At 37.3% G+C, this 13,762-nt stretch overlaps 1 protein-coding gene across 2 annotated transcripts in view; it reads right to left on the bottom strand.

Moving 5' to 3' along the window:
• Nucleotides 1–211: 211 nt before the first annotated feature.
• Nucleotides 212–13,762, bottom strand: part of LOC124993335 (phospholipid scramblase 1-like) — a 25,640-nt gene continuing 12,089 nt past the window's right edge. For both annotated transcript variants that reach the window (XM_047565108.1, XM_047565109.1), the window contains exons 4-9: nt 13,215–13,486; nt 11,711–11,753; nt 8,642–8,862; nt 8,363–8,524; nt 3,355–3,516; nt 212–437 (exon numbers count right to left, since the gene is read on the bottom strand). In XM_047565108.1, coding sequence (XP_047421064.1) covers nt 405–437; nt 3,355–3,516; nt 8,363–8,524; nt 8,642–8,862; nt 11,711–11,753; nt 13,215–13,486 — 893 coding nt within the window. In that variant the 3' untranslated portion in view covers nt 212–404. The remainder of the gene's footprint in view (nt 438–3,354; nt 3,517–8,362; nt 8,525–8,641; nt 8,863–11,710; nt 11,754–13,214; nt 13,487–13,762) is intronic.

Genomic DNA, 13,762 nt, shown 5'->3' with positions numbered 1-13,762 from the left:
ACTAAATGTAGTAGAATAATATATAATTTTATATTAAAATTAAGGCTTTAATTTTGTTGCAAAATGAAAAGTAGATGAGAGATTATCATTCAAAGCAGTTTTTAATATGAAGTTTCATTTCAAAACATAAAATATCTTATGTACGTTTTTTCTGGAATTCACACTAAATATTAAAAAATGTACAAAAATATACATATAGATAAGCCAATGATTCAGAAAAACAGCTCTTTAATTTAAAAAGCAAAACCACACAACTGAACATCATAGTTTTATTCATACACATACGAGTACTTTCAATAAAGAAAAGAAAACCACTGAGTTTTCCTTTTCAGTAGCCTCAAACAGTATGCAGCTCCCCGCAGTTTTCTGAGGATACATTCATTAGTCCATCACACTTCTAATTTTCAATCCTGGTTTCTTTCAAAAAACATAAAGTCCTGTAAAGGAGCAAAAAATATGGAAATGAATTTTTAGCAGCAGCTGAGAGCAGTTCTCAGCTACATAAAGCTAAAGACCTGACCACACACAGTCACCATATCTGTTAAACAAGAAAAAATGAAGTATAATAAGCAAATCAGGGAAAAGTTGACAACTGTGTAAACTCTGCTTTCACCTCTCCATTCTCAAGTAAATTCTGACTCCATTTATTAATATCTGTATGCATTTAATCAGTCTCTCCATTCTCTGATTGCTACTTCTGTCATTCCCTTTGAAATATTTCTTTTAATCTGTCTTCCTCACATTTTCATAGTCCTTCTCTAGTAACACAACTTCTGTGGAGATACAGCACCACATCAGATTTTGGGAATGGTGATGGCCATCTCAGAATGTAGTACAGACAGAAGTTTGTTTCCCAGGTTCATCAAACCTGTGTCCCCTGCTTATATTATTCCAAGAAACCAGGGTTTCTAGCTAGACACTTTCTTCTACGACGTCAGTCAAATTCTGTGGATTTCATTTCTCGTATCTGTTCTTTTCCTTTACCCAGCAGAGGTGACCATTGGCCCTTCCCACCAACCACTGGCCTTACGCTACTGCAATTTTACCTCCGTTCAATCCCTTTTTGCACATGGCACCAGTATTGATCTTTCTAAGGGTCAGATTTACAACTATTTCATTACGCCTAGTTTTAAAACAACCATTAACTACATAATTTTCAATGAATCAATCTGTGTCTAGGAAAAGTTGCCTCATCTTAAAAAGTTCTTTAAAAAAATTTAAATGGACACAAAAGCTACATTTATGGGTTCCACTTTTCAAGACAGCTATACATTGTGTCATGTCAGGTTAAACATTACTACTTTCTCAAACAATGAGAATTTCTTTGTAGTGAAAACATTCCAAATCCCCTTTTCTAGTTTTCCTGAAATATGTAACATGTTATTGCTCTGCACAGTCATTTTAGTGTTTAGTGTTACACCAGGACTCACTTGTTCCTTTTTAACTATATCTTAAGGTTCTTCAGAAAGAGACCCCAGAAATTTCCTGATAATCCTCTACCGCTTCCATCCCCATTTCCCATCAATCTAAACAGTCCCAGATTTCTTTCTTCCCCTGAATACACCTTACCTTTCACACTATTAAGTTTCCTTAAGGTTAAGGTTAAATTTACTTTTTAGGGAGAAAGAACACTTACTGAAGAACAGTTTTGTTTTGTTTTTTCTTTTCACATATGGAAAATATAATTTGTTTCTACTTAAATTTTATTATAGACAGTATTAAGCATATCCCAAACCAGGAATAATAACATAAAAAGCCCCAGCAACTGCTTATCCAGCTTATAATGCTTTCTATGACCACTCTTACTTCATCTATTACTCCATCCTCTAGATTCCTTTGTCCTCACACTGGTTATTTCAAAACAAACCCATGATATCAAAGCATTTCATGATGGAACACTTCATTATGTCTCTCTAAAATATATGAAATCTATTTTTATATATCATCATCATAATATCTAAACATCTTGATAATCCCTTCCTATCATCAAGTAGCCAGTCAATATTCAAATTTCCCTGATGTCTTATCAATGCCTTTTTATATAGGTTTGTTTGAATTGGTATCCAAACATGCTCTACTAACTGTACTAGGTTGGTGGGTCTTATGCCATCTATTTTATCTTTCTTACTTACCTTAACACTTATTTGTTGAAGGAATTTGGCTATATATATATATTATATTATATATTTTATTTTACATATATATATACAGTGTGTGTGTGTGTACTGGGGATTGAACCCAAGGATGCCTAACCACTAAGCCACATCCCCAGCTCTTTCTATATTTTATTTAAAGACAGGGTCTTGCTAAGTTGCTTAGGGTTTCACTAAACTGCTGAGGCTGGTCATCCTCCTGCCTCAGCCTCCCAAATCACTGGGATTACAGGTGTGCACCACCATGCCAGGCTTGGAACTGAATCCTTTTTGCTGTACATTCTCTCAAAGATTTCATCCCCAAGTCAATGTTTAAGATAAGCATGTAGTGAGTGTTTCAAACTTTGGTTACAATGTAATCATCTCAGAGATCTAAATAGATTGAAGAGATTTCAGTTCAAATAGATTTAGGTGCAATATGAACATAGGTAGTTTGAAAGATACCCAGGTATAGTGTGCAGCTGAGGTGAAGAATTATTTCCCTGTGCCCATTAGCTTTCCTGAAATATGCAACATTACCCATTAACTTGGGTAATTTTGGAATCATCTACACATATTCTTTTTTTTTTTTGCGGTGCTGGGGATCAAACCCAGGGCCCTGTGCTTGTAAGGCAAGCACTTTACCAACTGAGCTATCTCCCTAGCCCTACATATATTTTTGATTCCATGCTTTTGACTTGGTTGAACTGGGGTATAGCCTGGTATTTGGGTTTCAAAAGTTTTAAAATCACTGCTCTTTCCCACATATTTCCTATAAATTGGTAGTTGGATCCAGAAGTTCATTTGTAGTGTCTACTCTTGTTGCTGTTTATACTCCTATCTTATGCTTTATTTATGAATGAGTCCAAGATAAAAGTTTTCCCGTTTAATAAAGATTGTTTTCCCACTTAAATTTAAAACAGATTCAACATCTTCCCCAAAGCACTAATTGTGTGTTTTGAAAGGAAAACTCAAAGACCTCAGCACAAGACACAAAGTCCTCTTTTAGTCTTTTGAAAATGCACAGACCCTTCAGACAGAAACTAGTCCCCTGGGTATCCAGGGTGTTAGGATCAAATAGAATTTCAGACCCAGGATGAAATGGGAACCTTTGCAGAAACCCATTAACTGGAGAAGGTCACTGTGGAATACACAATTTACTGTATCATTTCAGAAGGATCCTAGGGAGACCTCTGTAACCAGGGTCAGTAGGAACACTCACGATGAGGAAGCAGGCACCAAGCATCACGGCTTTTATTTTCACGTCGAGGTCTAAAGGGAACTGAATCCCAAAGTTATCGGCGTCAGTAAATGCCTCTCTCAAAAACCCAGTCCAGTGCTTGGAAATCTTGCCGACCAGAGACTCTTCATCAAGAGATTTAATCTGCATTGAAAAAAAATAATAAAGTCTTAATAATTCCTAGAAAATTTACAGCAAAGTTATAAAATGACACTAGTAGTATCTTAAAATTCTGCCCATATGTCACCATGAACATGTAACCCACATCAGATACATGGAGGCTCCCGTATCTATTTATGGATAGGTAAAAAAATGTTTCATTGCACAGAAAAAAAATTACTGAAAGTAGTTTGCTGAAATATCTAAGATTCCTATTTTACCTTAAGATACATTATAATTCTTTTTTTTTTTTTTTTTTTTTTGCGGTGCTGGGGATTGAACCCAGGGCCTTGTGCTTGTGAGGCAAGCACTCTACGAACTGAGCTATCTCCCCAGCCCAATACATTATAATTCAAATAAATCCAAAACAAAATTTAAGCAGAAAGGAATAAAAATACGAGATGTTTCCTTGATAAAATTTCTATAGGCCATGAAGAAGATAATTTGAAAGTAAAAACAACTACCTATTAGATTTCTGCTTTAATAACTATGATGGTGAGCTCACTACCAGGCTCAGGGAGTACAGAAACAGGGCATGCTGGGAACCTGGAGAAGACTGGCCGATTGAGTGAAGTAGGTGATGAACACACAGCTTGATGGGTTTCCCCAGGTGGGGGGAAAGGGATGACTTGGGGGTGTGATCAGAAAAATAAGAAAAAGGGTGGAGAAAAAAGTTCCAATGTCAAAGGTTTTGCTTTTGCACCTCTACCAGAGGAAAGCTCAGGACCATCACAGAGCTGAGCAGATTGTGCCCAGAGTAATGCCACTCAGGTGGCCAGGTGGGGGGCTGAATGACCTGACACTTCTCTAGTCATGCACACCTAGGACACTGTTAAACAAGGAGGAACTGAGTCCTTTTCAAATGTGCATGAGGTACCTCAGGTACTAGCAACGTATCCTGAGCTCCTGTTGCAGGCTGGGACCAATTAAGCAATCTGAGGAAAATAGAAAGTGCTGTCCCACTTCATTCGGTGGAGGTAGATGGTATCTTAAAAAAACCTGAAGTACCCTTCTTACATGAAATCGTGATGGCCTGGATCAGTGTTTATTCAACGTGCATTTCATTTCGCTTCCTGTGTCAACCCAGGATTCTTCTAGCTCATGACTGATCAGGCTTGGCCATGTGACTGCTTGACCAAGGTGTGTTTGCAGGTGACATGAAGAGTGTTTTTCAACCTGGCTAACTGGTTTGATCTGGCTCTTGATCTCTAGTGGAAACCAACTAGGAAATCTCATCCCACTAGCTGCTGTGGTTATAATCCTACAATGCACATACATGAACAGTACCTAGACCAATTTGCAACCTAAGTCGGAGCCTAGCTATATCCACAGAAGCACAGTTGACCTCCAGACCATAAGCATGAGAAGAAAAACTTCTGCTTTTGAGCCACTGAGTTTTAGTGGTTATGTGAGATGAGATAAATATCACGGTAAACAAAGCCCAAACAAATTCTGGCTTATACCTGTTAGTATTTTATCTGTAATAGCTGTCATTTAAGTATTTGAAAACTTTATTCTACTTTTCAATTTCAAAATATTTTTTAAAATGAAAAATGGAGATGATAACTTGGCAGTCATAATCTCAATACTACATTGATAAAGATATTGATATTTGCCATTTTTGATTACTATAGCAACAATTATAAATTAAACAATTTATGCCACAAGTAGAAAATGTAAATTTTTTTGGCCTGGATAAGAAGTGTGAATAATAATCTCTAGCCAAAGAACTATTAGGACTAGAAAATTTCTAGCTCAATTTTAGGTAAATTTTAATATCAGAAAATCCCTATAATAAAATTTCGACCTCTGGAAATAACAAATTGGTATTATATTATAAAAATTTTAAATGCGTAAATTTAATACAAATAATTGGTGAAGCCCTGAGTTCGATCCCTAGTACCGCAAAAAAAAAAAAAAAAAAAAAAAAAAAAAAATTGGTGAATAATATTCTAAAAGGGAAATCTTCGGATCATCTCAAATATAAATGCAAAAAAACGAATTGTAATATAGCAAATAAAACATGGTTATGTATCAAGGAAATATAATGTAATAAATTGTGATGTTACTGTAAAAATGGTTGCGGATAAGATTTACAAATGAAGGATTTATATAACAGTTGGTATATCCTTAGATATGAAGACATTATAATTACTAAGCAATTCCATTCTCCTAACAATGTTATGAATTTAGACTTTGAATAGCCAAGACTATATTGGGATGCCAGTTTCATGTGGCCATGTTTTTCCCATACCAAAAATCCTGGAAGGAGAAACTTTCATCTACGTGGGACAGATGGTCCACTTGACTCTCCTACTCATCCTTGGGATGATGGTCTCACAGAATCAACTACCATCTGCATGGTGAAAACTCCCAACCTTTTCCTCTATATAACTAGGATCCAACATGACCTAAATATAAAAGATTAGTTTCCCACAAATTAACAGTCTACCCCCCAACCACATGATTCATAACTTGGTCATTGGTATCTATTCATTAGACTTCTCAGACATCTGACATCCAGAATAATACATGAGAATCATCTCTAAGTTTTTTTTTACTCTTCATGGACATCAAATGCATAAATCAGTCACCCTCAATGCACCTGGGAAATGTATCTTGAAATAGTCTTTCCTTAGAGTGACTCCTGCTCATGCTGTTGATCTGGCTATTTAAAACTCCTTTCACTCAAAGTTCCCATGGCTATTCCTCATACAGATAATTTCTGCTTTAAAATGTCAACCTTCGAATCATAAACCCTATAGACAATGAATCAAATGACTGCGTTACAATTCTGTCAAAGATGGTACCTAGATATTATCATTCTAGATGCATAGGAGAGAAATTAATTCATTACAAATAATGGCTGCTTTAAGGAATCCCCCGAAAATGGTTGCCGGATGCAATCTCGGTTCCTTAGCATTCAATATGAGAATTTCAAAATGCTTCTCCAGTGTTTTTGCTTATATCCTAAAATAAAATATATGCCAACTAAATTTGTTCACATCATTCCTTAACAGAACAATTATTACTTTCCTTCTCTGACTCTAAGGTAGACGTACCATCTCCTACATGCAGAACGATTATTTTCCATACCACTATATGAAGCTTTGCTACATACATAATACACACTATACAAATCCCTTTACAACTTCCTTTTAAAAGTCTCTACATCACAAGTATTTTATTAGAGTTTGCCCTCTGCATTGTTAGACTGGGAAGTCTCTAAGGGGATAGATTCACCTCATATAACCAGATTCCAACAGAGGAAGTGCAACTCATATGGATAGAGAAGGAAGCTGGTTAACTTACTAGAATAAAGCTTGATGGTGGGAAACCTCAGGAAGATGTGGGGAGACTGCCAGAGCTTCCATATGACATCGTAAGTGAGTAGCCCTACTCAACTTTAGTATGTTTTAGCCCATTCTCTGGAAAGGTGGGTCCAGTTTACCATACTTTCTTATTTTTCCAGAAGAAACAAGATATTGAGGTTAAGTTATAAAATCTCCCCATCTTTACACATTTGTGACCAAACAAATTGGATTATAAGTCAAGGCCATCTATTGGAGAACTGTTGTAGAGAAATTTTCCCATGTAGTAAATACACGAACATACTGTAGTTTCCAAAGGCTTAATCTGTACGGGGCCAAATCAGAGACCCAGAGCTGCACAATTTAGGCAGGATACAGAATATAGTAATGTCTGCTGATCTGCAGGTCATATATGCCATGACCCCCAAAGGAGCCTGAACCCACAGAGAGAAATGCATGCTATGTGTACTAGGTTTTTTATTACATGCCATACCTATGATAAGCTTTAATTTGTAAACTGGGCACAGTAAGAGTTCAGTCACAATTACTAATAATAAAATAGAAAAATATAGCTACATGCTATAATGAAAATTATGTGAATATGGTTTCCCTCTTTCTCACTCAAAATATCTTGGTGTCCTGTTCTGAACTGTCCTGTTGTGACGTAAGATCAGACAATGTCTATGGGACCAAAAGAGGTGCAATCACCGAGGGAGGCACTATAACAGAGAATTAGCATACTACGCGAGGGTTCATGAACACAAGCTGTGGGAGCTAGCTGCTCTGGTAACCAACGATGACCAATGGGTCAGTTACTAGTGACTCTCACACAGCGAGAGTGCCTTGGAACTGGAGGGGGACCCTCGTCCAGCTGGACGGTGCAGGGGGGGCATGAGATTTCATTACACTGCTCTGAATGGCATGTAACTTAAAATTTAGAAATTGCATATTTCTAGAAAGTTTAATTTAATATTGTCAGGCCACAGTGGACTGTGGATAACTGAATGCAGAAATTGAAACTAGAAAAAAGGAAGCATTGGTAGTCACTGGTTTTATATTAAAAGTTAAACCAAAATACAAAAAAAACAAAAACCCTCCCTTTGTATAACTGGGCTCTTTGTAAGAACTCAAAGATGTCTGGCATTCTGGACATGACCTAGAATAGCTATGGCCAGTGACGAAGATTGAGGAGAGATCCCTGGTCTCAGGCAATCAGACTTACGTGATAAGGTTTAGCATTCTATTTAAAGCAGATACCATATGGTATCAATACACAGAAACTACCATGTTTACGTGTCAGATATTTTGCTTATTTTTATTTGACTACACATCTCTGCTTCTTTTTTTTTTTTTTTCCATTTAGTATAATCAATACTGACCACTAGAGTAGCAACCGTCACTCTGACTAAAGTTAGATGTGTGAGCACATTACCTCTCTTTTGAGGTATCAGAGCACAATACTTAGTCAGTGTGTCTTAGGTTAGGAAAGCAAATCTTACAAACATTATGACTTTTCTTACCTCAAAATCAATATCTGAACAACAACTGCACACAACACACGGACCAACAACTTTCAGTACGTCCTCTCTCTTCTCATTCTGAATTGTAAACTTGGGCAGACATGGGTGCCAGTTCTGAGCAACATAACCTATGGGTATCCCAGGAGGAGCTTGTACTTCTATCTACAAAAGCAAAAGAATGTATGCAAATGTGATAACCATCTTACTGTGGTCAGTTGTAAAAAGGGTGAAAATGCTTACTGAACTCTTTACAGACTGCCCTGGTCACTGCACACTGACCTCCTGAAGGCAGCAGGGACAACAGCAGCTGCCACAGGCCAGTGGCCTCTGCAGGGTTATGACTTCGCGACCCAAATTATCAAGAATCCTCAAGGTAAAAGGTCTCGATGGTCCAAAGCAGTTTCGGGTACAGCAGTCATTTTCTTCCACTGCAAAGTATACCCTCTGTCCAAGACTGTTCTTGATTTCATACTTGTTATTAGTTTCAAAACCTGTTAAGACTACAAACACAAAGAGGAAATTATAATTACCATCGTGTTAAGAATGTTGAATTTTGGGCTGGGGTGGCCTGCTTGCCTATCATGCGTGGTGCTGGGTTTGATCCTCAGCACCACATAAAAATAAAGGTGTTTAAAAATAAAGCCATCATGACCACCTACAACTGAAAAAAAAGAACGTTGAACCCAGTCTAAGATGTTACCATATCCAGCTATACCAATTTTGCAAGATATCCCAAATAGTACAGGAAAGAGGGCAAAGAAAGATGTTTAGGAATGAACCAGACCAATAAAACAAAAAAGGCAAAAGAGGAAAGGTTATTAAAGTAAGAAAAACTGAAACTTTCTGAGAGATGTGTGTGTACTTTGAGCAAAAGTGAGAGGCGTGAGCTCGATGTAAACATGTAAGAAAGGACAGAGTGGAAATAGGAGGTGAATTAGAAGATCACACAGGGCCCGGTGCACCTTGTTCAGCTCAGCAGATGGAGCTGGGTACTGGACAAAGGGGGAAGGTACCTGGCTACCAGGGCTCAAACTCATCGGCTCGCTAGACCATGCACATCCCAAGTGCATTCTGCACCTTTAGGGGGCTAATCTCCCCATGAGGAAGACAGAGGGGTGCGACATGATGACCTCTCGCCAATGATGGAGACGGCATCTCACCAGTGGCCCCCTCATATTGATCCACACACTGGAAACCTCTGCTTTTTCAGAGTCGAGACGGAGCAGTTAATATTCCCTTGTGGACAGGCTCACATACTTGGGTCACAGTATGTCAGAAGACCGGCCAAAACAAAAAGTGACTAAAAGAAATACATGTAGGCTCAGAACACTCTCTCACGTCTGCATGCAAGGACTTCTAGGAGGACAGAGTTGTCCGTCAAAAGTCCTAGCACCACGAACTTCCTCAGTGTCTTTGGTGGGATTCAGAGTCCTGAGCTCTGCAATTATTAGACCCCATCTGCCAGTTAAATGTTTGGTGAGGAAAAAAGTGGCTTTGAGAGGGTGTTTATTATTATGCTTCATTAGGGTCTTAATCTCAGAAATCTTCGACTTGTTTATTTGTTGAATAGCATGGGTTTATATAATCTAGGATTTTCCTTGAAAAGATCAAAACAAAACAAAACAAAATAATTCCATGTTCCTGGGTTTCTTTTCTTTTCTGTTAAGTTTTGAATTGAGGAAAAATAATGTAAGTACCTAATATGCTTAGATACTAACAGAAACTGAGCAATCTTCATGTTATTTACACAACTTGTAACATGAAAAAAAAATTATAGACTTTATATTGGGCAAAAAAAGAAAAAAGAAATTAAGGACATCTCTCTTTTTTTTTGGTACTGGGGATTGAACCGGGTGCTTAACCACTGAGCCGGCTCTTTAAATCTTTATATTTTGAGATGGTCTTCTTAAGTTGCTTTAGCCTTGTTAAGTGCGGAGACTGATCTAAAACTGAAGAATTAAATGCTAGTAAATTTGAAAACTACATTTCGAAATGAAGTTATATGACATATTCACAAATATTTAAAATACTTATAAATCTAAAAAGAGATAAGTACGATATATACTATACAATATATGGTATCTGGGTATGTGGATTTTATGATTTAAATAACATAAAACACAGAATAAAACATTTTCAACAATTCAGAATAGAAATTTTCCAAAAATAAGGAACTCTCTTCTAAAGAAAAGTTAAGAGAAATTAAACAAAATAATGAACAATACAAATACCTAATAATGGACATTATTCATAACTTAAATGTCATAGGTGACAATTGTATAATTTAATAAAATCCATTATTCTGCTTGCAGAGTTCATGTTCTAATTTCTGCCCTTGAAAAGGGACTTTGCAAAAGGTGAAGATGGATTAAACGGATTCTATAAACCAGTTGAGTTTCCATCATCCTCTGATGTACGAGATGGTTCCTGCATCTCCTTTGGGTCTCACTCCCTGGTAGCTGCCCTGAAGGATCTAGTGACATTCCAGGTTTACTCCTGCACCTGGGAGCCCTGGACCCCTGGAAGCATATGGATGCCCACCCAGGAGCAGCAATACTCTTGCAGGAAGAAGCCTTCAGATCTGAAGTGCCCCAGTGGGTAACACACAGCCCACGGAACACATGTTCCACAGGGTTCATCTGATTTCCCAAGAGAAACCGTGGGTACAAACAATAATTTTCTAAAACATCCCTATCTTGCCGAGTGTGGTGGCACACACTTGTAATCTCAGCAATTTGGGAGAATAAGGCAGGAGGATTGCAAATTTGAGGCCAGCTTCAGCAACACAGAGAGAACCTCAGCAATTTAGACTCTGTCTTGAAATAAAGAAGAAAATATCTGGGGGTGGGGAGACTCGGGGTGTAGTTCAGAGGTAAAGTTCATCTGGGTTCAATACCAGCAGCAAAACGACTCCATATGAATTTACAAAGATCACTCACTTTGGAGATGCACTAAGGAAGCTGAAGTATTGCATGGGACTCTGTCCCATTCTCAAGGTGATCTCAAAAGTTGGGAGAAAACAATGGAAGTGGTAAAAATCCAGTAAAATGATAAAAACTTTTAGTGATATAAAAAGAGACGAGCAAGTAAGTCTTGATTGTTTCCTTCCAATATCCATATCTAATACCTACATCATAAGAGCAGATGCCCACCATACTAATACCATTTGATGCCTAATCCAGAAATGAATTGCTGATCATGTTCATGATGGATTATGGTGAAATTTAAAATAGACACTTAAAAAACGATCTACTGTTTCACATGAGTGAGAGTGCTGTATTTGTGGTGACTGATAATGCATAAAGCTTTCCTTTTTCTAGAAATATGATCAATACAATGAAAACCTACCTTCCAGAAGTTCAACTTGCTGATGAACCAGAATCTGATCTATCTGTTATAGGAAAAATAAAAATTAACATGATGAATTATCAACATTTAATATTATTGATATTTAGTAATCTATATTACTATTCAGTGTAACACTCTAATTAATATTTCTGATTGGTAAAATTTTATTAACAATTTTCACCATCAATGTGGGAAAACTAAGACCAAATAAAATTGTCTTACACTGAAATTAAAAAAAAAACAAAAACAAAAAAACAACTATAATGTTCTTTGAGGAAGAGGCTCAAGAGAGATGGATACTTTTTAACCACTAACAAAATTTTTTTTTCTGATAAGTTTCAAAATTTTAAGTGTATTTGGTATCGTCAGTTGTAGTCACAGAGTCACAGATAATTTCATCTATATATTTTATGAGTTCCTGAGTTTTCTTTTCTTTTTGCGGTGCTGGGGATCAAATCCAGGGCCTTGTGCTGGCAAGGCAAGCACTCTACCGACTGAGCTATCTCCCCAGCCCCCTTCCTGAGTTTTCAAATAAGTATTTCAGTGTTTTTAAAAAATATATGATAATGACCAAAATTTCCTATTTTATGTGCTTCTTCAAAACATTATGAAAAATTAAATTACTACAGAGTGAGTCAGAAAGACCCCTGAATGACAGAGCACTGGCTAGACATGGTAAGAATACTTGTTCTCATGTGCATTGACTAGATGCTCAGCACTTCATATTCCTACGTCATCTACCTGATTTCTCACACTAAATAAATGTTCAACTTCATATTGCTGAAATTCATATCCTGTAGTACAGTAAAATCATGGCCTTTTAGGGTTTTTTTTTTTTTTTTTGGTTGTTTTTTTCCTTATTGGTAGCGTTTATAAAACTGGGTCTTCCAAGGAACAAGAGCAGCATTATAAATACGTACTTTTATTGGGTATAAAAATTTTATATTCGATATAAAATCTGAACTCTTTGTTTGGTATCATTTATTGAAACTTGGCAATAAACTTTATTTAAAGTTTTTCCTTTATTTAATTCCAAAGAAACTATTTAGTATTGAATGACAAGCACAGTGTTTGGTAACAAAGTCCGGGTTAAACAGCCAATGCAAAGTGTGTAATTTCTCTCAGCTCACTTCCCTCTTCTGAAAAATGCTGTTAATTTATATAATGTTATAGACTCTTTATAAGGAATAAGATAATACACGTATTATGTTTAGGACAAATACTGGAAAATAGTGCTTAAAATATTTGCAATTGGTGCTTTAATAGTTCTTAAGAATATTTGCTATTGGCTCTTCAGGTTTAATTCAAGGTCACAGAAAACACGATTACCCAGACATTTGTGCTTTGACTAAAAAGTGAACCTCACTGAGAATTAGAGTCATCTGCCAGTGAAAATGTTGTTTTGTCATTTCCGAATGTGGTGAAGTATTCATCTGTTACCCTAGTTATACAAGCTGGAAGCACAGGTTGGTCTTTCATGAGTATTTTATGCATCTAAACTTACCTGAGTTAAATATTCCAATCCGGGTGGGCAGTCCAGTGGAGGGGGCGGTGCAGGCATCCATGGTGTCCCTGCAGGTCCACCTGGCTGGTTTTGGACAGGGAAGCCCACTGGGCCAGCACCTGTATAGCTGGCTGATGGGATTGAGTAGCCAGCCTGAGGACCTGGATAGGCACCCTGGGGACCTGGGTAGCCAGCCTGAGGACCTGGATAGGCACCCTGGGGACCTGGGTGGCCAGCCTGGGGTCCTGGGTAGCCAGTGTGTCCTGGAGGTCCTGAAACAGGAACCAGTGAAGTAATGTGTATCTGCACAGAAAACTGGAATCATCAACCCATTTATAAGTACCCCAGTTCTCTACAAACTGACCTCTAAATTCAGAAATCCAGTATCTGTGAAGTTTATTTTTTTTAATCTTTCAAGTTTTTCAGTCCAACATCTGGGTTTTTCATACCCACTCTCTTTTGAGGGTGGTGGGCTGAGAAAAGAGCTGGCATTGCTGCCGCCTGTACCGATCAAAACTTAGATGGAAAGAAAAAAACTTGAATACGTG

This window comes from Sciurus carolinensis, chromosome 9 (assembly GCF_902686445.1).
Source record: "Sciurus carolinensis chromosome 9, mSciCar1.2, whole genome shotgun sequence".
NCBI lineage: Eukaryota > Metazoa > Chordata > Mammalia > Rodentia > Sciuridae > Sciurus > Sciurus carolinensis.
The sequence above is the reverse complement of the archived record's forward strand: the minus strand, read 5'-3'. Positions and strand labels throughout refer to the sequence as shown.